At 38.4% G+C, this 27254-nt stretch overlaps 2 protein-coding genes across 3 annotated transcripts in view; both read right to left on the bottom strand.

Moving 5' to 3' along the window:
• On the bottom strand, positions 1-13514 carry LOC116468858 (cytochrome c oxidase subunit 7A2, mitochondrial). 2 transcript variants are annotated; one of them, XM_032153030.1, is made up of 5 exons: positions 13272-13514; positions 7262-7551; positions 4501-4590; positions 3628-3712; positions 1-202 (listed from the first exon to the last, which is right to left on the bottom strand). In XM_032153030.1, exons 2-5 carry the CDS (start codon positions 7373-7375, stop codon positions 144-146), a joined length of 348 nt encoding a protein of 115 aa, XP_032008921.1. In that variant the 5' UTR covers positions 7376-7551; positions 13272-13514; the 3' UTR covers positions 1-143. The 2 variants fall into 2 exon arrangements, with proteins under 2 accessions (XP_032008921.1, XP_032008931.1); XM_032153040.1 differs by having other exon boundaries at positions 7262-7418.
• Positions 13515-17036: 3522 nt separating this feature from the next.
• TMEM30A (transmembrane protein 30A) overlaps positions 17037-27254 on the bottom strand; it is a 31163-nt gene continuing 20945 nt past the window's right edge. The window contains exons 4-7 of the mRNA XM_032153015.2: positions 24216-24303; positions 22731-22874; positions 22166-22372; positions 17037-20408 (exon numbers count right to left, since the gene is read on the bottom strand). Coding sequence (XP_032008906.1) covers positions 20215-20408; positions 22166-22372; positions 22731-22874; positions 24216-24303 — 633 coding nt within the window. The 3' untranslated portion in view covers positions 17037-20214. The remainder of the gene's footprint in view (positions 20409-22165; positions 22373-22730; positions 22875-24215; positions 24304-27254) is intronic.

Below are 27254 nucleotides of genomic sequence, written 5' to 3'. Positions count from 1 at the left end.
CATGGTAAAGACTGCTTTATTGGTGGCAGTTACTACAAGTCAATAAATATTGATCCCCAAAGAAGAGCTCGGTTATTCATCAGATTACTGGTCCATAGAGAGCTGAATGAAACTGAAGCAAGTGACTGCTGGGATGACTGAAGTCACTCCTGCTTCTTGGGAAATGAAGCCACAGCCAGCTGATATATGGCATATGCTGTTCCTAAAAATAAAAAACAAAAAAGAATTTAACCAGAAATTCTAAGATCTAAGTGTATAAATTTAATATTCCAGTTCAAAAGTTGTAAGTTCGCATTAAGACTACCTTAATTGGAACACAAAAAGGTATTTTGATAGGTGCTGGAAAAATTTTAAATAAATATATGTAAAATATATTTAATCTAGTTTTAATATAGAAAGTGTGGCACAATAATATATTTGTCAACATAAAATGCAAAAATTTTTAAAAATAAGATCTAAGAACATATACAAAGGTCATTTCCATATTAACCCAAGACTGCCTGAGAAATGCTAAGGATGATTAAATGCCAAAGAAAAAAAGAGTTCAAAATATGCAAGCCTTCCCCCTAAAGTGAATGTAAGAACAGAGTGATATAATTTTAAAGTAATCAAATGTAATATAAAAAATAGCTGATAACTGGGCCGGGCATGGTGGCTCACACCTATAATACCAGCACTTTGGGAGGCTGAGGCAGGCGGATCACCTGAGGTCAGGAGTTCAAGACCAGCCTCAACATGGAGAAACCCCCGTCTCTACTAAAAATACAAAATTAGCCAGGTGTGCTGATGCATGCCTGTAATCCCAGCTACTTGGGAGGCTGAGGCAGGAGAATTGCTTGAACCTGGGAGGCAGAGGTTGCAGTAAGCCGAGATTGTACCATTGCACTCCAGCCTGGGCAACAAGAGCGACACTCCATCTCAAAAAAAAAAAAAAAAAAAATCTGACAACTGGAATTTCATTTTAAAAACTACTTACCAGAATGTCTAAGAAATGGTCACATTGGCCAAAAGGAATTTAGGGCTTTATCTTTTTTTTTTTTTTTGAGATGGAGTCTCCCTCTGTCGCCCAGGCTGGAGTGCAGTGGCACAATCTCAGCTCACTGCAACCTCTGCCTACCAGTTCAAGCAATCTTCCTGCTTCAGCTTCACAAGTAGCTGGGATTGCAAGTGTGTGCCATCACACCCGGCTCATTTTTGTGTTTTTAGTAGAGACAGGGTTTCACCATGTGGGCCAGGCTAGTCTTGAACTTCTGACTTCAGGTGATCTGCCAGCCTCAGCCTCCCAAAGTGCTGGGAATACAGACATGAGCCACCATGCCCAGGCTATACCTTTTATAATAAACTGGTAATTCTCTGATGGCCAGTGATGATGAGCATTTCTTCATGTGTTTTTTGGCTGCATAAATGTCTTCTTTTGAGAAGTGTCTGTTCATGTCCTTTCCCCACTTTTTGATGGGGTTGTTTGTTTTTTTCTTGTATATTTGTTTGAGTTCATTGTAAATTCTGGATATTAGCCCTTTGTCAGATGAGTAGGTTGCAAAAATTTTCTCCCATTCTGTAGGTTGCCTGTTCACTCTGATGGTAGTTTCTTTTGCTGTGCAGAAGCTCTTTAGTTTAATTAGATCCCATTTGTCAATTTTGGCTTTTGTTGCCATTGCTTTTGGTGTTTTAGACATGAAGTCCTTGCAAATCAAAACCACAGTGAGACACCATCTCACACCAGTTAGAATGGCCATCATTAAAAACTCAGGAAACAACAGGTGCTGGAGAGGATGTGGAGAAATAGGAACACTTTTACACTGTTGGTGGGACCATAAACTAGTTCAACCATTGTGGAAGTCAGTGTGGCGATTCCTCAGGGGTCTCGAACTAGAAATACCATTTGACCCAGCCATCCCATTACTGGGTATATACCCAAAGGACTATAAATCATGCTGCTATAAAGACACATGCACACGTATGTTTACTGCGGCACTATTCACAATAGCAAAGAGTTGGAACCAACCCAAATGTCCAACAACGATAGACTGGATTAAAAAAATGTGGCACATATACAGCATGGAATACTATGCAGCCATAAAAAATGATGAGTTCATGTCCTTTGTAGGGACATGGATGAAACTGGAAAACATCATTCTCAGTAAACTATCGCAAGGACAAAAAACCAAACACCGCATGTTCTCACTCATAGGTGGGAATTGAACAATGAGAACTCATGGACACAAGAAGGGGAACAGCACACTCCGGGGACTGTTGTGGGGTTGGGGGAGGGGGGAGGGACAGCATTAGGAGATATACCTAATGCTAAATGACGAGTTAATGGGTGCAGGAAATCAACGTGGCACATGGATACATACGTAACAAACCTGCACATTGTGCACATGTACCCTAAAACCTAAAGTATAATAAAAAAAAAAAGAACTATGAGAAAAAAAAATATATATATATATATATAATAAACTGGTAAATGTGTTTCCCCAACGAGGGGACTGTGGGAACCGCAACTTAAAGCCAGTCAGTCAGAAGTTCCAGAGACCCAAACTTGCAACTGGTGGGAAGGAGCGGACAGTCTTGTGCCATCAACCTGTGGAATCTGATGCTATCTCCCAGTAGATAGTGTGGAAACTGAATTGGAGGACACCTAGCTGGTGTCCATTACTTGGTGTGTAGGGAAAAACCCCCACACATTTAGCAACAGAGGTCTTCCATGTTGATTGTTGTGGTGTGAGGGCAGTTTCCCAAATAGGTAATTAACATAATTTCTTCATCTTTAAAATGAGGACATATTATAGACTTCATGCAAGATTTACAGAAATCCAAGTATGTGGCATTCCTATGAATATGATAGGCACAAAATAATCACTCAAATATAGCTTCCCTTCTCTTTACCTTCCAGTGAAAGTATTGTTCCATACAAATTTTGTTTTAGTAATAAATATGTCTGTACAAAGTTTAGATGTAAAGTGTGCTTTTATTTTGTATCACAGTCAAAATGTTTTAAAGCCCTTGCTATAAGAAGTGGGATATAATGGATGTTTTTGACTGAAATATAGCCTTCACTGCCATCAATGGGACTCAGAAAGCCAACTCTATCACAAGATAATCATCAAATCTTATTGGTGTTATTGTTTTATTAAGACATCAAGGCCAGGCGCAGTGGCTTATGCCTGTAATCCCAACACTTTGGGAGGCCGTGGTGGGCAGATCACCTGAGGTCAGGAGTTCAAGACCAGCCTGACCAACATGGAGAAACTCCGTCTCTACTAAAACTACAAAATTAGCCAGGCATGGTGGCACATGCCTGTAATCCCAGCTAGTCGGGAGGCTGAGGCAGGAGAATCGCTTGAACCCGGGAGGCAGAGGTTGCGGTGAGCCGAGACCACGCCATTGCAATCCAGCCTGGGCAACAGGAGCAAGACTCCGTCTCAAAAAAAAAAAAAAGACATCACAATGCTCTTATACAGTATGTATCAGTCACCCTCTTGAATCATTATGAGATACAGTAAGATATCAAATTCTGGAGACAGACTGCCTGCATTAAAATACTGGCATAGCAAAAGCAATAAAGTTATCAGTTATCATTACTATTACTTTTCTATAAACTTTCAAACATTCCAAAGGCCTTACCACCAACTGTAAGAATCATGGTGGCTCTATACAGGAGGGCATCAGCTATCCCACCCTTTAGATACAGTGGAATTTCATCATCCTCCTAGATTAAAAAAAAAAAAAAAAGACAATAATAAATGTCTCACTCATTTCCAACTGTTTCAAAAGAACAGGCATATAAAATGATACAGCTCCTTAAATCCCTAGAATTAAAGTATTTTAAGTATTAAAATTTAAAAGACCTACAATTTTCTTTATTCTGTCTCTACTCCTACTACTTTTAAAATAAGAATTCCTAAAAGTCAGCATTCTTTTTCCACCATTAATTTGAGATCCATTAATAATGGTCTTTCCAAAGAATATATAAACATTAAAGCTATAAAACATACACACTGATCTCAACAACTTTAATATAACTTAAATATAAAAGAACCAATAATTGCTACACATTAGATTTAGTCATAGGAAACTTTTTTTCCCTTAAAAAACTGGGGAAGGGATTTTGGTTTATAACCCTAAATTATATCCCTAGCATCTAATCCGGCATACAGTAGCTACTTAGTACACCTGTTCAATAAAGTATTTTATTTTTATGTATATATGATACAACTATTTTTAATCACTTTCAGTTTTATTTAGGAAAAGCTAGAAACCATAAGAAAACAAAAATTAACTCATAATCAAACTACTTATAAAGGTAAATTGCTCTGCTCCACCAGGTCTTTCCCCAAGAGACAACCACTATTAGCAGTATGGTACATGTCCTTGACTTTTTTTGTAATGTTTATATTGTCATATGATCTAATTTATACACATACTTGTTTATCCCAACTCTACCTTTTGGTAATCTAATTATTACAAGTAACAATCTCCTATAAAATACTTCAGTACCTGGAACAGTTTTTGTTTCTCTGGAACTTTATTTTTAAAATGCCTGCGGGAAGCAGTGCTTATGGTCCTCTGCCCAATCTGACGAAGAGCCTAAAACGAAAATATTATTAAACAGACTTAGAGCCTAAAGAAACCTTCAAAACCAACTATTTTCAGTCGTTTATAGTATAGAAAAGGTAAATTGAGACTTGAAGCGTATCTGATTTGTCAGTAGCAAAGTCATGAAAGAGCATCCAGGTTTTTCAATTTGTCATCCATCCTCTGCTCTTCCAATTACATTCTGCAGTCTCCAAATAACATATTCAAGAAGCAATTCATACAGATTCTAACCAAAAAATAAAATCATGATCTCTACCTGAACAGAACCAGTAGCATTTTATAATCCTTGATGCAAACATATTGACATACACATATTACAACAATAGTGCTTAACTAAAATATACTAAACTCAAATATTTTCATAATATACTGCCATGTCATCAAAAACCTGCCGGGCGTGGTGGCTCACACCTGTAATCCCAGCACTTTGGGAGGCCGGGGGAGCGGATCACCTGAGGTCAGGAGTTCGAGACCAGCCTGACCAACATTAGAAACCCCATCTCTACTAAAAACACAAAATTAGCCAGGCGTGGTGGCACATGCCTGTAATCCCAGGTACTTGGGAGGCTGAGGCAGGAGAATCGCTTGAACCTGGGAGACGGAGGTTGCGGTGAGCCAAGATCGCGCCATTGCACTCCAGCCTGGGCAACAAGTGCGAAACTCTGTTTCAAAAAAAAAATTCTATTACTAGGCAGGCAGATCACCTGAAGTCCGGAGTTCGAGACCTGCCCAAACAACATAGAGAAACCCTGTCTTTACTAAAAAGACAAAATTAACTGGGCATGGTGGTGCATGCCTGTAATCCCAGCTAATCGGGAGGCTAAGGCAGGAGAACCGCTTGAACCCGGGAGGCAGAGGCTGCAGTGAGCCAAGATCGCCCCATTGCACTACAGCCTGGGCAAAAAGAGTGAAACTCCGTCTCAAAAAAAAAAGAAAAAAAAAATCTGTTACTTGGCCAGACGCGGTGGCTCACGCCTGTAATCCCAGTACTTTGGGAGGGCGAGGTGGGTGGATCACCTGAGGTAAGGAGTTCGAGACCTGGCCTGGCCAACATGGCGAAACCCCGTCTCTACTAAAAACACAAAAATTAGCTGGGCGTGGTGGTGCGCACCTGTAATTCTAGCTACTCAGGAGGCTGAGGCGGGAGAATCGCTTGAATCCAGGAGGCGGGGGTTGCAGTGAGCCAAGATTGCGCCACTGCACTCCAGCCTGGGCGACAAGAACGAAACTCCGCTCAAAAATAAAAAATAAAAGGCCGGGCGCGGTGGCTCACGCTTGTAATCCCAGCACTTTGGGAGGCCGAGGCGGGTGGATCCCGAGGTCAGGAGATCGAGACAACTGTGAAACCCCGTCTCTACTAAAAATACAAAAAATTAGCCGGGCGTGGTGGCGGGCGCCTGTAGTCCCAGCTACTCGGAGAGGCTCCGGACATGCAACCGAGATTGTCCACTGCACTCACCTGGCGACGACGACTCCCAAAAAAAAAAAAAAAAAAAAAAAAAAAAAAAAAAAAAAAAAAAAAAAAAAAAATTAAAAAGGCCGCATCCCAGCACTTTGGGAGGCTGAGGCGGGCTGATCACTTGAGGTCAAGGGTCCGAGATCAGCCTGGCCAACATGGTGAAACCCCGTCTCTATTAATAATACAAAAATTAGTAGGGCTTGATGGCGAGCGCCTATAATCCCAGCTAGTTGGAAGGCTGAGGCAGCAAAATCGCTTGAATCTGGGAGACGGAAATTGCAGTAAGCCGAGATCGTGCCACTGCACTCTAGCCTGGGCAACAGAGTGAGACTACGTCTCAAAAAATAAATAAATAAAAACAAACAACAACAAAAAATCTATTACTTGACAGCAAATAGACTGGCATGATTCCTTCTCAATTAAAATGCTTCTCTCATTACATTTTTCCTTAAAAATTTTAAAGAGGGTATACATCTTTTAAAGAAGAGACTTGCACTACATATCCAGTTGAATTAAATAATCAAACAAATATGCTCTCGATTTTCTAAAATTACATTGAGGATTTTAATGAAGCAAAACTTCATTAAAAAATAATGTAAAAAATAATCATTGTCGCATTTTTCTTTTTCAAAATGTGGGGAAATATTTCACATGCTCCAAGTCGGGGAGGGGTGAAGGGCAATGCACAATCGCCTGACGGAAGTAACACTGCACTTCAGCCATGACTATTCCTAAAGTTCCACCCAAAATTGAATGGTTTGGTTTTTAAACTGCCTTCTCAAGCTCGCAAAGCTCAAAACCATTGAAACTTAAAACCTTTCCGTACCAGAACACCTTTCTGCTTGATGCTTCCGGGTGTCAGACACTCCCCACTGGGTCCTTGGTTTTACTCAGATCGGAGCTACTAACCTCATCAATGACCGACAGGGTTAGGGGTGGTGACTAAGAACCCAAGACGGGTCTAACCCACGAGTCTCTGGTCACTTCCCCAGCCTCTCTACTGCTTACATCTACCCAGTAACGGCCTGGGGTGAGAGGAATAGACGGAAGGGAAAGTAAGGTCAGGGGAAAAGGACACGAATCAAGGTGACTTCATTAGCCGCCTTCTGCACCCCTCCCAGGTGAGGGTTTTCTGTCGTGGTGCCTCAGCCTCCTCTCCACTCCCTCGCCCCCATCATGAATGCAAGATGAGAAGCTCCTCACCAGCAGATTCCGCAGCATCTTGGCTGTTACCGACCAGCAACCGCCACAACTGAACACCAGCAACGAAAATGGCCACGCCGGAACCGGAACTACCTCCGAGTCTTGCGTAAGCATTCACGAACTTAAATCTTTCCGGGCCGAAGAGAGGCTTGCGCTCCTAACCATAGAGAGCAAAAGAAAAACTAGAGCGGCAGTACGGCTCTATCCGCTCTAGCCGGCTCGCCGTCTGTCTCGTGATCTCGTTCCTGACTCTTTCGATGTTTTCAGCCAGCTGGTCCGTGGAGCTAAGGCTGGGGAAAAAGCAAACGATTTATGAGACGAATGTAATAAGCTTAGACGAAGTCAATGTGAGACCAGGCTATCAAAGAAAACTAGTGTCTGTTTTGAGCGAGAAGGCGTAAAACTGGGCAACCTTTAAGCCGCTAGAAACTGAACAAAGACTGGGTTGGCCGAAATACAGCTCTGAAGCCTCATAAAATTCAAAAAAGAATTACTCCTCTTACACGGATACAGTCAGTTTTTTCCACCGAAGGAACTGCTGCGGGACATTACTGTTCCTTGTGTTGAGAATATGCTGTAAGAGCTGTGTCGAGATACCAATTTTTATCTTCTTGTACCTTCGACTGCTGCAGAACTCCCCAAGCAAGAAGCTCTTCCACAGTGTCCCCAAATTGTGGAAGAGGCTCGCTCGCTTCTGAGGAAACGTTAGGGGACAAGAAATGGGATGGCGAATCTGGACTCAAAAGTCTTGCTGTCCCAGATCCAGCAGGGCACTACATTCATTATTGGAGTTGAGAAGCACAGCAATTATTTGTTGTACAGAAAGGCTGTCGGTGTCATCCATTTTGCTTAAGTAATCCCCATTACAAGTGTTTATTTCTTGTCCTTACCCTCAAGTATGTACAAATGCAAATATCTACGCTGTATTACAATAATCTTTCCACCTTTCTACAAACTCTTACAAATTATTTGATTGCCATTTCAAATAAGAAACCCATAGGTTCAGCAAAGGATAAAAATTAGTAATATTAAAACTATTCCTTATAATCCTTGGGTTTTTCTTCTTCACAATCTACTGTATGTCCATGGGCCCACCAAGTTACCAGTCCCAGTTAAAATTCTCTTCCTCCCCAAGGTTTATAAACACCCCAGTTCATGTCTTCCTTAGATTGGTACTGAAAGGACCTGGTTTTCTACACCCCTCTGGATTATGCATGTAACCAAAACTCTGGGCAAAATTACCACGTGCCAATAGCTAGGGCGTGGGATTTTTTAAAGTACATTGTCCATAATCTGAATTTGTTAGTTGTATGTGCTCTCTTATGTTTTCTCCACTTAGCCAACTCTAGATTGTAAATTTCCCAAGCACAGAGATTATGTGGATTTCTTACCAATCCCCTAGCACTGCTAAAGGCAGTATTAACCAATACATCCATTAATTACATTGGGTGACAGATCTAAGAAGCTTATGACTCTGTCCAAAAAGAGCCATGAGGCCGGTCGCAGTGGCTCACGCCTGTAATCCCAGCACTTTGGGAGGCCGAGGCGGGCAGATCATGAGGTCAGGAGATCGAGACCATCTTCGCTAACGCGGTGAAACCGCGTCTCTACTAAAAATACAAAAATAAGCCGCTCGTGGCGGCGGGCGCCTGTAGTCCCAGCTACTCAGGAGGCTGAGGCAGAAGAATGGCGTGAACCCTGAAGGTGGAGCTTGCAGTGAGCCAAGATTGCTCCACTGCACTCCAGCCTGGGCGACAGAGTGAGACTCCGTCTCAAAAAAAAAAAAAAAAGCCATGAATTCACATTAAATAGATACTAAAGTAGACATAGATTCTTATATGCATGTTATTCAGTACAATTTCCCCCTTTACTGGATCATTCCATCTATTAACACATTCCCAAATTAAAAACAAACAAACTCCTTTGATTACCGTTACCATCCTATAGACTTCTTTATACTTGTCTCTCCTTCCCCTCCTCCTAATCTTTTTTTGATCCCATTTTGGGCAGGCTTTTACTGCTCCTGTTTAGAATCACCAATAGCTTCCAGGTTGCTAAACAAACTGTCAAACTCAATTTTCACCTTCTCCATCTATTAACAGCATTTAACATAGTTAATCCGTCCCTCACCATATACTTTCGCTTTTTAATTTGGAGGTAAACCATACATGTAAGAAAGAATATGATCATTTGAAGCACGGTCTTAAAGTGGCTTCCACAGTACTCCTTCGGTGGTTCTCCTATTTTAGCGGCTGCTCCTTTTAGTTTCCTTTCCTGGATCCTTATCCTCTTAACCTCTAAAATTTCAGTTTCTCACCTTTTTTCTACATTCATCCATTTTGTGATTTCTTCTAACATTGAACTACTCCTCCCACTTCCTGTAGATTGTATGAAGAAAAAGAATTTTTTTAGGAAAGAAAAACTATTCATGTGCTGACAACTAATCTCCTGCCTGGCCTTTGCCATTAACTTGAGACATCGCCACCTAGATGGCTAATGCGCATCTCAAACTTACAAACAAAACTGAATTCTACTTTCCACTCCTTATTCCCCAACTTTCTCCTCTGCAATTTTCCTTATTTCAAGCCTTAAACTTTGTTTGCTATCATACTCTATAAACCAATTTATTAAAAATTTCTATTGGCTGCACCTTCAAAATATAATCTGAATTGAACCACTTCTCATTATCTCCAACAGTACTACTACTACTGGCCAAGCCATCATCATTTCTTGTTCAGATTATGTCAAAAGCCTTTTTAACGGGTTTCCCTGTTTCCACTCTTCCACTATCTTCCACACAGCAATGATTCTTTTAAGAACTTAAGTTGGATCATATGACTCTGCTCTAAACTCGGTTGTTTACTCATGTATCCCTGGCATCTAGAATAGTAATTGGCACATAGAAAATGCTCAATATACATTGATTAAATGAATGAACTGTATCCTGCACGAAAGAATGGATTATTGAGTATAAAAATTCAAAACATCTGTCTTAGTACTTGTACTCCCTCCAAATGTTTTCAGTCCCAGGGTTCCTCATTCATTATCTTCTTGCTCCTTTTCTGTAAGTTGTGATTATCCTGACATACAAATGACTGAAATTTGCCTGGGTACCTAACAAACTTTATTGGATCTCCCCAGGCACACTAGAAACATTACCACATTTTAAAATTCATCCTCTGAACCAGAAGTTACTTTCAAAATAGAATGCTTTCCAAAACATCAGTTTGGGGTTCTTTTATCCTTACTCTTTCGTAATGTTAGAAAACTAGAAAATATTTCTTTTGGAAAATACTTACTCCGGAGGGTTTTGTAACAGTATAACAAAATTGGCAGGGGGAATATGTGGGAAATATCTGGGAAACCTGAGGTAGGTCATGGTTTAAGTCTTGTCAGTAAGATGGACATCAGATGTGAAAGTACTAAGTGAAAATATCTCATAATTACTGATGCAAAGTTACCAGAGCACAGTTACCCAATCTTTTTTTTTCCTTTAAAAAGCAGACAAGATAACCCTGACTTTGATCCTGCCTATAGAATCTATAAATAACAAAAACAGAGGGAAGCCAGAATAGTTTTGTGTGATTTGGATGTGTGTGCGTACACACCTGTTAATTCTAGATCCATGCTTAATCCACTTCCAATTTTATAAAAATATAGAACAGTTTCATGTGAACTTTAATGTTACAAACTACTGGTTAAGAGATAACATTTCAATATAATTCCATACTTGATCACATTCTGAGTCACTTTTGGAAATCCGGAAACAGTTGCTGTCTTAGTTGCTGTATTAGTTTATTACTTTATCTAATTGCAAGCCTCAGTCTTTTCATCATTAAACTTTAGTTGGACTAACTCGTAATGATCTTTTTCTCTGACTCTAAAGTCCTTATGATAAACAATTTGATAAAACATATGAATGAGGACTAATCTCTGATTTTTTTTTATCTTGCCCAAATTCATATCTAAAGGGTCTGGGGAGTCCTGCCCTACAAACCACAAATTCTCATCAGATGGGTTTTATTTAACCCTGTATATTATGACTTACTTTCCCATGTGACTCTGGCATAACGAGGAAGAAAATCAAAATGTTTTACCCCAAAACATGCTTCTCTGCCATATCTTGAAATTGCCCTACAAAGTTTCCTGTTCTCCACATTCTATAGAGAATCTCCTTTCCCCTTTGTTTTCTTTCCTTCCTTTCCAGATCCAGGAGATAATCAACTAAGAGCCAGGCACTCTTTTAAGTCTGATAAGACACATTTTATAACCTGCTCTCTCTGCAGTCTGCTATCTGAGTTTCCTCTGCACAATAAAACTTAGTCTCCACAATCCTTTATCTTAACCTAAACATTTCTTTTCTATTGATCCCAGATCTTCAGATAAACTCAATCAGTTGTCAACCAGAAAATGTTTACATTTACCTATAGCCTGGAAGCCCCCCGCTTTGAGTTGTCCCGCCTTTCTGAACCAAACCAATGTATTTCTTAAATGTATTTGATTGATGTCTCATGCCTCCCAAAAATATATGAATCCAAGCTGTATCCCGACCACCTTGGGCACATGTTCCCAGGATCTCCTGAGGGCTGTGTCACGGGCCATGGTCACTCATATTTGGCTCAGAATAAGTCTCTTAAAATATTTTATAGAGTTTGACTCTTTTCATCAACATGAACATGAGTCACTCCCCATTGAACAATAATTACCGGCTACCTACTATGAATGTAACACTTTGTAATACACGCAAGGGAATATTGTTTTAAAGTCTCTGACCTTCTGGAGAATACAATCTAGGAATATCACACATAACAGTAAATTTGATGCAGACATAAATGACTCTCCAGGTAACTGGCACAACAAAAGTTGTATGGGAAATTCAAAGAAACTAGTGGGCTAAGGTTGTAAAAAGACAGAATTTTGGGCCAGGCGCGGATTATAGCCTCACCCCTGTAATCCCAGCACTTTGGGAGGCCGAGGCGGGCAGATCACGAGGTCAAGAGATCAAGACCATCCTGGCCAATATGGTGAAACCCTGTCTCTACTAAAAATACAAAAATTAGCCTGTAGTCCCAGCCACTCGGGAGGCTGAGGCAGGAGAATCGCTTGAACCCGGGAGGCGGAGGTTGCAGTGAGCCGAGATCACGCCACTGCACTCTGGCCTGGTGACAGAGTGAGACTCCGTCTCAAAAAACAAAAGACAATTTTGGCAAGGTCTGGTAGAACAAATGGAGCAGAAATTAAGTCATTCCAGACTTAGGACAAGAACATGATTAACAATCTGAATTTGGAATCAAGCGTTGATGTGCTGCAGAACTGCAAAAACAAGAGGCCTAGATGGAGTGAAAAGAGAAAAAAATATATTGTTGTTAAGAACTTGGAAGTCAGACAGATCCTGAATCTGCCATTTAGTGGTAGTGACATGACTGAAGGTAAGGTACATAATCTATTTACACTTCAGTTTCTCTTGTCTTTAAAATGGAGATAATAGTATTCATCATCATTGGGTGGCTATTAAAATAACTCAATAAATGTTTACTATTATGGGAAGAAAGGTTGGGTAAGAAGAAAAATCTAGGCAAAAGCTATAACATTTGCAAAGGCAAACAAGACAGGGTGGCCAAATGTCTTGGGGAATTGCAAATGGTTTGATTTGCAGAACAAATGAAGAATTGAGGTAATAGTGGAAGGCTGATTTCAGTGATGAATTAAACAACTTGACGGGCTACTTAGAGGTTCACGTAGCAAACTGTTAAAATCAGAGCTCTATTTCAAGATCATTCTAGTAATGAAAGGCTGGATTGGGCATGAGTTATTAGGGTCACAGAGTCTGTCAGAAAGCTCTCATAGTAATCCAAGGAGGAAGAAAAACCTAAACTAAATCATCAAGAGAGACGTAGATAAGGGGAGGGATGAGAGACCCAACTAAAAGGAAGAACATTCAAAAATCAACACAATACAGTGATTAGGTTTGGCAGCTGGAGAAGAGAGCTAGCTAGGGTTTGTGGCTTACCTCAAGGTGGTTGGCTATACCATTCACAATAACAGGGAATGTAAGAAATCTCAGGTTGGTGTGAGATTATTCCTGTTTTGACCTTATTAAACCCAGGCTTGTGTGGAATGATTGCTGCTTGGGTCTTATTAACTTAGGTTAATTCATTATTAACCTTCATTTCTCGAGAGATTAATAATGAAAAATCTAGAGCTCAAGACAGATGTCAAGGCACAAGAAAAGATAGAGAAGTCAGTCAGTGTTAAGACAACAGAAATAATAAGGTGCTTAAGATTGTTCAGGGAGAATGTGTAACTTAAAGGCACAGAACACAATCTCAAAGAACTCCCAACATTTTATATGGTTAGCATAATTAAGGAATATACAAAGGAGACTAAGGAACAGATAAGGGGAAAAAAAATCAGGAGAGTCATTCACAGAAGCCACATGCTAAAGATGGAGAGGGAAGGAAAATGCCTATCAAATGGAGCAAAAAGATCAATATAAGGGTGAGTTCACTTGATCTGACAGAAAGAATGGGAATTGTTCATTGAATATCTATTTTTCTATGCTTTGTGCTAAATGCTTTTTAACTGTCACTTTCCTTATTGCTCAAAACAAAATCTGTCAAATGGGTATTGAAATCCCTATTTTACAGACGAGGAAAGGTAAATGGCTTAGAAGATTTAAGCAATTGCAAGGTACAGTTTGTAAGTATAGGAGCTGTATCAGCCTGCTCCTGAAACCCATACTCTTTCTACTGAATCTTTCAGACATAGGTGACAGTCAACAGAGTACAAACAGTGTAATCTTGAGGTGAAAACCTGACCCTGACTGAAGTTGAAGATGATAAGAAAATATAAAGGACATATTGTTTCACAAAATTTGTTATGAAAAGGAAAGACAACATGCCCTGGGGTTATTTCACACCACTGATACAGCAATTTGACAAATATTTATAAAGCTATTGTCTGCAATTCTGTGCTTGAAACAAAGTGACATAACAAGCTTGAAAGGGATGTAAGGGGAGTTCAATCTTTTTCCACATTACCCTGGACAGAAAAGCTTGTGATATACAAAGAGACAAGCTCCTATTAATACCACTTAAAGTACATAGAAAGTTTATCTTTTAAGATTTTTTTAAAAACATTATAAAATCACCAAAAGGTGAAGGGTATATTTGCTTCAAGGTGTTTCTGATTTAAGATAGTGGATTGGCCCCATGAGTTTATCTCTCCTCCATCCCACGACAGTAAAATGAAAGAAATTCTTAAAATATGAGAAAAATCATTGATAAGACTCATCATCTTGGATGAATCTGAGGGGCATTATGCTAAAGAAAAGAAGGCCGTTTCAAAGGTTACATATGGCATTTATTCTATTTAGAACTTTCTAGAAGATAAAACTATGGGGATAGAAAACAAATTGGGGGTTATGAGTGGGGGGAAGGGAGAATGACTATAAAGGGATAGTACAAGGAGTTTTTTGGGGAGTTATGGTACTTTTATCTCTGGTGTTAAAACTCACAAAACTATGCTATCAGAACAGAAGTAAAATTTACCATATGATAATCTGAAAAACAATTTTAAAAAAGATATGAGCCCAAAATTTGAATAGAGAGGAGGCAGCAACAGACAAATGATTTCAACAAATTTCTGGAAAACCGAAAGCAGATGGAATATGACTGAGATGAACAGAGAAAGCTGCAATCTAGAGGGACTACAAGGTGGATGCCAGTGAGAAGCACGCTGATTGATTCCACAACCCCTGAGAAGCTCAGGTTTGGAGGTAAAAGTTACAGCAGAGGGGAGGCAGGGGCAGGCCTGAAAATGACTAGTTGAAAGCATATACAACAGAATGGCCTCATCCCCAAAGTCCTCTGCCCTACCCCTTAGCCATAAAAATATGATCTCTCACTTCCATCACTGTCTCTCACAGGTAGAACACCAGAGAATTTTTATCTGGAGAAATAAATGGGAGACAATTAAGTGGAAGAAATATGGGGAGGGACAGATACAAGGAAGTATGTGTGAAGTGGAAATCAGGAAGTGAGATGGAGGACAAGGAAGTAGCAGAGTTAAAAGCAGTAATAGAACCTCCCTAGACTCCCTGAAGCACTGTCCACAAACACAGAGCTTTCAAATAGTGTTTTGAGGTCTACTCATATATTGCCAAGACTAGCCAGAAATAACAGGAAATTCACCTATATGAACAAGAGAAAAAAACAAATTACAAATAGCAACAAATAAACTTCGGTGTTAATAGAGCAGTAAACAAAAGTAGTAATACATATTCATATATATATATCCTCAGAAAAATAAGATATCTATGAACTAAGTAGGATATTCTGGAAACAAAATAAAATGAAAGAAGTTCTAGAAATTAAAATATTTTTAGAAATGTGCTACAAATTCAATACAAGGAAGATAATGTTGCAAGATCAAATTAAGTAATTCTCCTAGAAAGAACAGAGATAATAGCATCGAAACAACTGGAGAAAAAGGGAAGAAAATTAAGCACCAATCTAGGAGAAGTCCAACATCTGACTAAGATATGTTCGAATTTCTCAAAAGTAACGATGGAGGCTAGACAAGAGTGGAGCAATGCCTTCAAGATGCTGAGAGAAGCTTATTTTTAATTTAAAATTGTATGTCTAGTCAAACTATCAATGAAATGTGAGGGTGGAAAAAGGGTGTTTTAGACATTTAAGAACTCAAAACATTTAACTTTCATATACTATTTCTTAGCAAGCTATAAGTGTTTTAGGAAGTGCTCTAGTAAACAAAGTAAACTAGGAAATGGTAAGTCCAACACAGGATGACAAAGGGAGGTCATGGGATCATCACCATATAGTACACCAAGAGAGTAACCATACAGACTGGCACAGAAGGATAACTGCAGCAGAGACATCTCTAGTTAAAAACAGGGACATTATCTGATATTTGGGTACAAAAACCTTTCAAACCAGTGATGGGAACATGACAGACCTGACAGAGAAGTTGGAAAATTTTTAAGGTAAATTTGTAGAAAGTTATGTAAATGTTTAAAATGAGGCAATTATTAATTCCAGGAAAAATAAAATTATGCAAAAGAAAATCATATTACATTTGCCCTAGAGTATACAATATACAGTCATAATTAAATAACAGCTAATGCATTTACTAAATATTTTGATATAACTACATAATAGAAGGCAAAGTATGTGTGTTAGAGAGCTAAATCATCATGTAGCATTACTGAGAAGACAATAATGTCTAAAACTGTTACATCAAGCAACAGAATAAGGCCGGGTGCGGTGGCTCACGCTTGTAATCCCAGCACTTTGGGAGGCCGAGGCGGGCGGATCACGAGGTCAGGAGATCGAGACCACGGTGAAACCCCGTCTCTACTAAAAAATACAAAAAATTAGCCGGGCGTGGTGGCGGGCGCCTGTAGTCCCAGCTACTCGGAGAGGCTGAGGCAGGAGAATGGCGTGAACCCGGGAGGCAGAGCTTGCAGTGAGCCGAGATTGCGCCACTGCACTCCAGCCTGGGCGACACAGCGAGACTCCGTCTCAAAAAAAAAAAAAAAAACAGAATAGCCATACTATTTAGATACACTAAGGTAACAGAAGAAACAACTTTTGGAGTCACAGTGATTGCCTCTGGGAGGGAAGGAAAGTTCAGGCAGAGACTACTATTTTTTACATAAAGCCTTTAGAACTTACTATTTTATTTTTTAAAACTGTGTACACGTTACTTTGATAAATTTTATAGATATATAAAAGGAAATAAGGCCACCATGGTCTGATTTGTTTTTAGACAAGATATTTATTTTGAAGTTCCAAATGACATTAGCAGAATTGTGATTTTTATGTTTACTGAACGGTGCATGGGATAAAAAGGGGTTCTAAACACTTTACCAGATCATCCAAACCCTACAACAGACACTTATGCATCAAAATTCTTGTAAAAGGAGCAGTTCCTTACTCCCTCCACCCTCCTGTCAAAATACCCACGTTCACAAAGAACAAAACTTTACAGCTTAACCAACAAAAAAACTGTCATACAATAATTCTAAGGCAATGGTTCTATGAAGACAGGAGAGGTAGCAGGCTGAACCACATTCACTGACCCTATCTCTCAGCTGCTCCTCCTCACTAGTCAGGTTTTTCCTGTGTACCCCACTTCATTATTTTCATCATCCTTACCTCTCTGTTTACTGGACATTCCCCTTGATCTAATACCACACTTAGCCAGTCTAACTGTAACTCAGATGATAATCCTAACACTTCCTGGTAAGAAAAAATGGTCAATGTTGTCACAGTGATTAATAAATACAAATATGAATTAATTTAACAATGAATTACATTTTATCCCATCCAGGCATGAAGAAGTTAAAACCTGGACTCACTGACCCTGTGTTAAAATTTAGTGCTAAACGTAAGCAACAACACTGGGGCATTGTTATTTTATCAAGACACCCGAACATAGCAAAATTAATTTTGTTCATTTTTATTAACATAGGACATACTAACCAAATATTATGATTTAATAAAATCAACGTTACAAAGAAACTCACTAGCCAATAAACAGATGATATTCACTTGACTCTTCTCTTGGTTGAATGATTTTCTATTAATTAGTAGTACACAGCTATTTTTATCAATTTATGCTTAAACTGCCTTATGATTTCAATGAAATTTCTTAGTTTTTACTTATTGAATAAGTTTTTCAATTGGGAATCTTTTCATAATTCAAAATAGTTCCTGAAAATTAATGCATCCTTCAATGTCTTCTACTTAAGCTGGGTGCATTTAAAATGCAACACGATTCTTTGAAAGGTGACTATGACATTTGAGCATAAAGCCTATAAGAAAAAGAAATGTCTTCCCTCCCCCCATGCTTCACAGAGACCATATGAATGTTCCATACTCTTCATATTTAGCAACAGGAGTTCCTTAGAGATCGAACAGCAGAAAACAGGAGGAACTTAGGCCATCAATGTACTTGTAAAACAGATAAAATTCCAAATGTATTTTAAGATTCCATCTTCTCCACAGATGAGAAAGTGCTGAAAGGGCTCTTCAACTTTTCTTTAGCGACATCCTCTGTGCCCCAATTAGAAAAACAGTTGCAGGATGGTAGTCCTCCTTAAACAGCACAGACTCAATCTGGAAAGACTGGCAGAAACCCCTCTCCCCCAACAATGTATCCCAGAAAATAAACTGCCAAGTGCAAGAGGGACAATTTTCAGAATAAATAACATTCTGAAGGACTGACAAAACAGACTATTTTTAGACAAAGAACACACCAAATACTCCGAAATTTCAGGATAACCATACATCAAGTACTTCGTGCAAGTAATATTTTTACCAGTTAAAAGTCATTATGAAATACACATGCTTTTAACTGAATTTCATATGTTATATAAAACTTGAAAAGTGTGGCACATTTCTACTATTAACCATTACATTGTTTTTTAAAAAAAGTATATATTACTCAAAAGTATACATTACCCAGACCTTTTGATTTAAAATATAACTGAAGGAAAATATAAACTCTGAATAAACAGGCATTCTTCTACACGAACATGAGTTATTTCAGTAAAAAAAAAAACAACAAAAAAGCAATTTCAATGTAATTAAGCCACCTCTGATTAATACATATTTTCATGCATGTGGAAAAATTATTTTTAACTAGAACTTTAAGAATAAGTTCCAAAGCAAACAAGTTACAGCATTTATTCAATAAGGAATATTAAAATAATTCCAGTTAGTAAAAAATAAAATAACTTCAACCATATACATATTATAATTTATCATGTACATACTCCAAAATCTCCATAATTTAATTAGGAAATTTATAGAACATCTTTTTAAAGTATGTCTTAGGAAAACCAACCAAAACAACTGGTGCCTTAACTAAAGAGAATGTGCATACACATTGCTATTTGACCTATATGCAAAAGTAGAAATGAAATACATAGGAAATTAAGGTTACTGCTTTCAAAAATTTCTGGAATATTAGTACTTAAGTCAAAACACTTACCTGCAAAATAAAAACAGCCTGAGGTATTTCCAAAGCTGAAGTAATTTTCTGAATGTTAAATATCACAAGAATGAAAACAGTCTCCATTAAGCATTTACATGTGGTTTACAGTTGAGGCAGAAGATGAAGGTCTGCCAAGCAGTTTTCCCATATCACCTGAATTCTTTCTTCCCTTATAAAGTATAAGCTTCAAGGGAAATGATTACATATAAAAACATTCCAAGTGAGTTGAGGTTCCTGACTGCAACATTCAACCAAACGGAAAGAGGAATTTTTTAATTCTCCTAAGCAGGACCTACCCAACCACTGCAGACATGAGCGTTAATTCTTATGCCAGACAAGGTAAGCATGTCCTTTGAAATCAAAGCTAAGCTTGACAAATAACTGTACTGGATAAACTGGATACATGAACCACCTCAACAAAGATGGTACTTTAAGCATTTATACACATGAAAATGATGAAGTGTATTATTTAGATATGGTCTTTCTTCATCTTTCTCTGAATCCTGAAAGGTTAGCAAGTCATTATACTCATACATCTTGTAATCCCTTTCTCCACAAAATACATACACATATACAGCATCATAGGTCAATATAATATCATCAACACAGTGTAAAGATTTAAGCAGTAGACACAAGTCACATGAAAGAGGCTCTATGCATCATGTGGCCTGTCCGAATAAAAAGCAAACATTAGAATGCCATTTCAGCAGTTACAGTGTTGATATGATCAATATAGCTAACTTTTTTATACCCGTCATATATTTTCAGAAGTCATCCATAGGGAAGAAGCAAACAACGAAGACTGCTTTTTTTTAGAAAACTTATGTGCCAACTTCAAAATGACATACTAACCAGACATCAGCATTCGAAAGCTAGGTTCAATAGGACTGGCCTTGATGCACATGCAGATGATTTGCTTTCATAATATAAAATTAAATGGTGATGTCAGCTGTATTACTACTGTTTCTATATTTATGATTAATTACTAGCAGTACAACTCCCAGAAGGAAGGAGATGGATCCAACAGCGATGTAAGCAATCCCCAAAAATGGATTTTTTCCTCCCATCCATGAAATAGTACTCAAGATCATCCGTTTTCGTCCATCAAAATAATGTACAGGGTAATCTGAAGAGGGTATAGGAAGATTTTTCCATCTCTGGTTACTTGATGTTTAAAATACAATTTTAAAAGTTGCCATTTAATGGTTGGTAATTCATTTGTGTAATTCTAGGATATACAGGTACCTTACTCCTGTGTTCTAAATCACACACACACACAAAGTATTATCTTGAAAGACTGATTTAGCAAATTAAATGTTAGTAGTAAAAGCCAAAATATTTTACCAAAACAAATAAATGTAAAGGTTATGTAGTTTCTCGGGTGCTTTTGCTCTCATTACATGGAAGGGGCAAAAGTCCTCAAAGGAATGCAATGTGAAAAAAATACTTCAAGTGAACAATGAAGCCCACACAATGAGACTGACAGACCAGGAGAAAATGGAAAAATCAGGGACTACAAGTATCTGTGAGCTCAAAGAACACATGTATCAAGAGTGTAGTTATGAGACTATGAAAAGGCTCTGAGCAAAAGATCAAAAAGCATGATAATAAAGTTTTAACTTGGTGATTTGGAGCAATGGAAAAACTCACTCTGTGACACAGCTGATAGCTAACAGTGGAAGTGAAGGGTGGGCTGTTCAGGAGATTTAGGAAATAGGGCACCAGCATGCTAGATGAATTATCTACATGGACCAGTTGTAGAATTTTGCAAGAGGTAAGGTAGCAAAGAAGAGAACCAACTCTCCATGCAAAAAGCTTACAACTTTTTCAAAAGCATCTTTTGAATCTAGGGTTGGGCCCTATCTGTTTCTCTAGTTTCTTCAACTCTCCATCCCCACAGATGGGTCCCTATGGGTCCCTAACTCCCAATGGCAGGTTCAGTTCTGCTAACTTCTTAAATCAACCCTAAACTAAGGCAGGAAAGATTTTAAGACCTCTAGCTAACCCAACATTCTGTGGGACACAGTATCAAATTACCCATGCTAGTCTCTCTCTAGTCTCCCAAACCTAAATAAACAGGCTTCTGCCTTCATTCTAGTCTTTAGTTCTCACCTTATGCACAATTTTGATAATTAACCCTTGATGTTTTGCAGGTCCAAATTCCTGTCTTATCAAGTTTCTCAATCTGCCACATATCATATGCATTCCTTTAGATAGTTCTTTCAAAGCTGGGACCCTGCTGCAGAATTCCTGTATGGAAATCATCTATCAACTAAGAATTCCTCAGTGCTTCACAGACTTCCCTTCATTGTGCCTTAGGCTACAGGTTGCTAAATTTGCCCTTACTCTCTAGAGATTTTCTGGATACTAATTTTAACAGAGCTACTCTCTAGTTTGACTATCTCCTCAGGATAATGTTCTTTCTACCAGCACTTGAACTGGGTCTGTCTGTCCAAAACTGCTCCAATGTGGATTTAGTTTCAAAAACTTGGTCCATTGATTTTTAATATCTAAAATATATATATTAAAACAGCCCAGTACCACTCAACACCCAATTTTAGGTACTCTCATTGGCCTTTACATTAAGCCCAATTACAATCTCCCTTGTAAAAATACCTAGCTTGTTAATAAATCAAGCACCTACATTTTAAGTAATTTTACCAAACAATATGCTTCAAACCCCAGTACCAAGTATATGTGAATTGAAAACATTTCTAGAAGATATAAATTTAAAAATACATCCTCACATATACCACACATACTTTTGTAAAAATGCAGACACCAAAACTAAAGCACAAGGTAACATGCCACATAATGGATATAAGGTTGGACTCAACTCCTTTCAAGCTCTATGAATCTGTATACCCAGCCAAAAAAGGATACTGTATGTGACATTCAAAGAGTATCGTCCAGCTGGTAATGTTGGGTGTAAATCACTTTTCCTTTCTATAAGACGATACAACTTGCGAAACGTAGGTAATGCTGCAGTACGCATCCAAACAATAAAATCCTCATTTATGAATCCATTATTATCTGGGTCAGAATCCAGCATGTAAACTGGTTTAGGCCAGTTCACAGGCTTTGTTGTACCTTAAAAGGAGTGGGGAAGGGATAAGGAGACAAAATATTACATTGTTTAATTAAAGTGGCAGAGAAACAAATAAATTTGGATAATAAATAGGGATTTATTCAAAAGAAGCTTTGCTGCAATTTTAAAATATAGCTGAAATGCTTATAAGACGCCACAGAAACTGAATTCATAATTAAAAGTATACATTTCCTTTAGAATTTTAGTACATTAGAACATTTACCTAACTTAGTATGAAGCTGAGGAAAGAAAAATTGTGTTTTTCAAAGCATGAACTTTAAGATTCTGAAGATAGAAAATTTAAAATACTTCATTAAAACTCCTGGTTTAATTTTTTAAGGGATACTAGTAATGTTTTACCTTTAAATCGTTCTTCCAGGTTGTCTCCTCCAGGAGGATTTCTGAATTTCACATTTTTATCTGTCCACCAAGCAATACCTTTCTTTTTCAAAGCGATAGGTATAGGATAAGAATCATTGCCAATAAGAAACAATTCTAATGTATCTAAACACAAGCAAAGAAAGACATTACTAATTATCTCTTGAAAACTCGTAGCATCTGCTTAACTCTATGAGAAATAAGGACCTGGTATTTGCTTCCAAAAGTGGTTGTGACAGAGTAGGCATATGATTCACATTTGTTCTTTATTCCTATGTGGATTAACTATGGTAACTTTGTAATTCTAGATGGACTTCTCTTCCCTTAACAGAGTTCTAATTCACTTACCCATAGGCTAGCTGACATGCAGTAAGATCAAATGTTTTAATATTAACCCAACTATAATTGCAAGGTAAATCTGCCTTTCCTTCCCTCCAATAATGCATCCCTAATAGCTTCTTGCTTATCCATTTCTCTGTCTGCACTGTCTCATACAACAGCCACTAGGCACACAGGGCTACTGAGTCTTTGAAATGTGGTTGGTCCAAATGAGTATGTTCTGTAAGTGTACAATACACATCAGATATCAAAGACTTAGTATAAAAAATTAGAATATGAAGTATCTCAACTTTTATATAGTATTATATGCTGAAATAACAGTATCTTGGATATACTGTGTTACATAAAATATATTACTAAAATTAATTTCACTTGTTTCTTTTCAGTTTTAAATATGACTATTAGAAAATTTAAAATTATCAGGCCAGGCGCAGTGGCTCACACCTGTAATCCCAGCACCTTGGGAGGCCGAAGTGGGTGGATCATGAGGTCAGGAATACAAGACCAGCCTGACCAATACGGTGAAACCCCGTCTCTACTAAAAATACAAAAAAAAAAAGCCAGGCGTGGTGGCGGGCGCCTGTAATCCCAGTTACTGGGGAAGGTGAGGCAAGAGAAATGCTTGAACCTGGGGAGCAGAGGTTGCAGTGAGCCGAGATCGCGCCACTGCACTCCAGCCTGGGCGACAGAACGATGCTCCATCTCAAAAAAAGAAAAAGAAAAAAAAAAAAAAAGAAAGAAAATTTAAAATTACCTACAGGACTTGTATTTATAGCTCACATTATATTTCTATCAGATAGTGCTGCTCTAAATGATCAACTATAGCTCCTTTTCAATGATAAAAATAAAGTCAGTGGGAAGGTCAGCCTGACTTTTATTTTAAGTTATATCAAATAAGATTAGCAGAATGTTTCTGCTTCTTTCTTCTCAGAGACAGAAATCCATTCTAAAATGTAAGTATGCTCAAAAGAAAATCACAAAGCATTATAATACCCCATTCAGTACTCGGTTTAGTCTTAAATGTCTGAGTTTCTCAGTTTCATTCAGGTTTACTAAACTATCAAATCTGTAATGAAATTATGCAAATTGTCCTAATTATATATGTCTATATTTGTATCTATATCATACCATTAAACATGCTGTTGGCAATAGCTCCACAAGGAGCAATTGGTTTGTCTTCATTTCTTCGATAAGGCTCACATTCCTTACTGGGATTCTGGTTTTTAGAAGGAAAAGAAGAGAGAAATTATTATCCAGGCCTTTGGGAGAACTATGAGCTATCACTAAATTACTGATTAAGAATTCAACACCTATATTTTTCTCACTTATAATACATACGTCTGTAATGTAATTAGGTTATAAATAACACCATATTTAAATATTCAAAATGTATTCTGAACATTACTGTCTTACCTTTTTAATATAACCTTTACTTGCATATGTTTTGTCATATATGCATATATCAAATAAACATCTTTTTGATTTTCTTATCACAGAAACATTACACAAAGGGTTTTCTGCCCAAGAAAAATTAAGAAATGGTCTATTGCCAATCCAGTTGTGATATAATAAGAAAATCTTAAACCGGAACTAAAGAGGCTAGAGGTTCTAGTTCCTTGGGCAATTCCTTTAATTTAACTGGGCCTCACAAAATAAACATGTCCAACTATACAATCTGAAATTTTGTGATCTGGGGTTAAATCCCGTATGTAAGAAAGGAAGGAAGGAGTCTAGTGCAGATTCCTAGAATATATCAATCTTTAAACTGTGCATCCTGATACAAGAAAAACAAAAATGTTGACAAGGCAGAACATTTGCCTGTGGTCCAGATTTGGTTTTGACTTAGTCCCTACTGAGGATCTTAAAGAGGTGTGGCAGTTATGGGATTCAACTAGAGATCGTATCAAGTCTGAGGTCAGGTGTCTGTCTGAGCTGGGACCCTCCCGCCACATTAAGCCATGTCTCAAAACACATAAACATACCAAGATAATCTCAATTTGAAATTACGAAGACCCTAATTAGACCTCTTAGGACTATTTCATTACCAGCTAACCTTGACTTGTATCTATATTCTCCATGTCTAGATTGGAAAAAAGCACTTGTGTGAATGGAAAAGATAAGAGAAGGCTAAGGAAGTCTGTGGTAGGTATCTCATAAAGTCTCTTCAATATTTGACTTCTCAGCTTGTTGGTCCCTACACCATCTGTATTGATAAAGCTATTAACATTAGGGCAAATATATCTGCTAGCCACTAAATTCTTAAGGAAGTTTTAAAAGAAAGGAAAATAGTATTTACTATCTATGTGTCAGGTACTAAACTAAGCAATGCTAGGTACTTTGCATTAAGTGGCTTACAAAAGCTATTTGATGAGGGCCGGGTGCGGTGGCTCACGCCCCTAATTTCAGCACTTTGGAAGGGCAAGGCGGGAGGATCCCTTGAGTCCAGGTGTTCAAGATAAGCCTGGGCAACATGGCGAAATCCTATCTCTACAAAAATACAAAAAATTAGCCAGGCATGGTGGCGTGTGCCTTTAGTCCCAACTACTTGGGAGGCTGAGGCGGGTGGTTTGCTTAAGTCTGGGAAGCAAAGGTTGCAGTGAGCGGAGATCGTGCCACTGCACTCCAGCCTGGGTGACAAAGTCAACCCTGTCTCAGAAAAAACAAAAACAAGCTGGGCACAGTGGCTCACGCCTGTAATCCTAGCACTTTGGGAGGCTGAGGCTGGTGGATCATGAGGTCAGGAATTCAAGACCAGCCTGGCCAATATGGTGAAACCACGTCTCTACTAAAAATACAAAAAGTAGCCGGGCGTGGTGGTGGGGGCCTGTAATCCCAGCTACTCGGGAGGCTGAGGCAGAGAATTGCTTGAACCGGGGAGGCAGAGGTTGCAGTGAGCCGAGATCGCACCACTGCACTCCAGCCTGGGCGACAGAGTGGTGAGACTCCATCTCAAAAAAAACAAAACAAAACAAAACAAAACAAAACAAAACAAAACAAAAAAAAAAACGAAGCTATTTGATGAGTACCTAATACGTAGCATGTGCCATACTAGGTGCTAAAAACAGAAAAACGAGAATAATACAATCCCTATTTTTAAGCAACTCAAAATGTAACAGAGGAAGCAGACCCTTACAAAACCAACTATCACATGAAATAAGAGCCATGATGAAGATGTCTATATTCATTCAGCAAATATTTATTAAATGCCTTCCATGTGCAAGCACGAGCCAGGCACTTGGTAAATAGTGATTAAAGAAAGTCATGCTCCCTGCCCTCATGAGCTTACAGTATAGAAGAGAGTTTTAAGCAAAGAGAACACCACATGCCACTAAACAAGAACTTATTTCTGTGAAGGTAATGGTGAATGTAGCTGGAGCATGCCAAGAGGGAGGATGATATGTGATGAGATAAGAGGATTACGCATAGCTCAGATCATCCTGAGATTTTACTACAAGTGCTAATATGACCATTGAAAGATCTTAGGTAGGGAAGTGATATTTATGCTTTTTAAAAACATCACTATAGCTGCTATGAGAATGGCCTGGAAAGAAGCAGGATTGGATGATGTGAGACACAATTTGTTTATCCAAGCAAAAAGTGGTAGTGACTTGGAACAAAAAAACAAATGAAGTAAATATGTAAAGAAGCACATTTTTGCATGGAAGGGCACTTAGAAAAATAGCAGGCCTTGAGATGAGAAGACCTCCAGGGAAACAGTAAAAATGACATTCTAAGCAAATAAAATGCTAAATGGCAAGATGAGCAGATTACTTGTGTCACAATGCATGGTTAGGGAGCAGCAAACAAGGCCCAGGGCAGCCAGGCCTTGTTTAGTGTATTAAAAATAGTATATAAGATAATGAGGCTCATGCCAGACTGTACAGGGCCTTACACATAATATCTGGCCCTTTACAGAAAAAGTTGATCAATTCCTGGTGTGGCCCAAAATCTTTGCTTACAGTTTGGAAGAAAAGAATCAGTTTCAGTTTTCTTTACCCTCAGTGAACAGAGCACATATGTAAACAAAATAATTGTAAATCAGCCACCATTTCTGGGGTTTTGGAACACACACAATCTATAATCCCTAAAAAACACATTCAGAAAGGTCTAGAAACTCGGTGTATCTCACAGTACAACATCTTCTCTGGATTTGAGTGCTAAAAATTG

Source organism: Hylobates moloch, unplaced genomic scaffold (genome assembly GCF_009828535.3).
Source record: "Hylobates moloch isolate HMO894 unplaced genomic scaffold, HMol_V3 SCAFFOLD_2, whole genome shotgun sequence".
Lineage (NCBI taxonomy): Eukaryota > Metazoa > Chordata > Mammalia > Primates > Hylobatidae > Hylobates > Hylobates moloch.
Note: the sequence above shows the minus strand (reverse complement) of the source record. Positions and strands in the feature narration are given on the sequence as shown.

Bases quoted from the DNA above. Each gene is read 5' to 3' on its own strand.
- LOC116468858 (XM_032153030.1), bottom strand. From the start codon at position 7,375: ATGCTTACGCAAGACTCGGAGGTAGTTCCGGTTCCGGCGTGGCCATTT. The intron at 4,591-7,261 runs GTGAGGAGCTTC...TTTTCGTTTTAG, and splicing joins AGATGCTGCGGAATCTGCTG to GCTCTTCGTCAGATTGGGCA. The intron at 203-3,627 runs GTAAGGCCTTTG...TTTTATTTTTAG, and splicing joins CATGATTCTTACAGTTGGTG to GAACAGCATATGCCATATAT.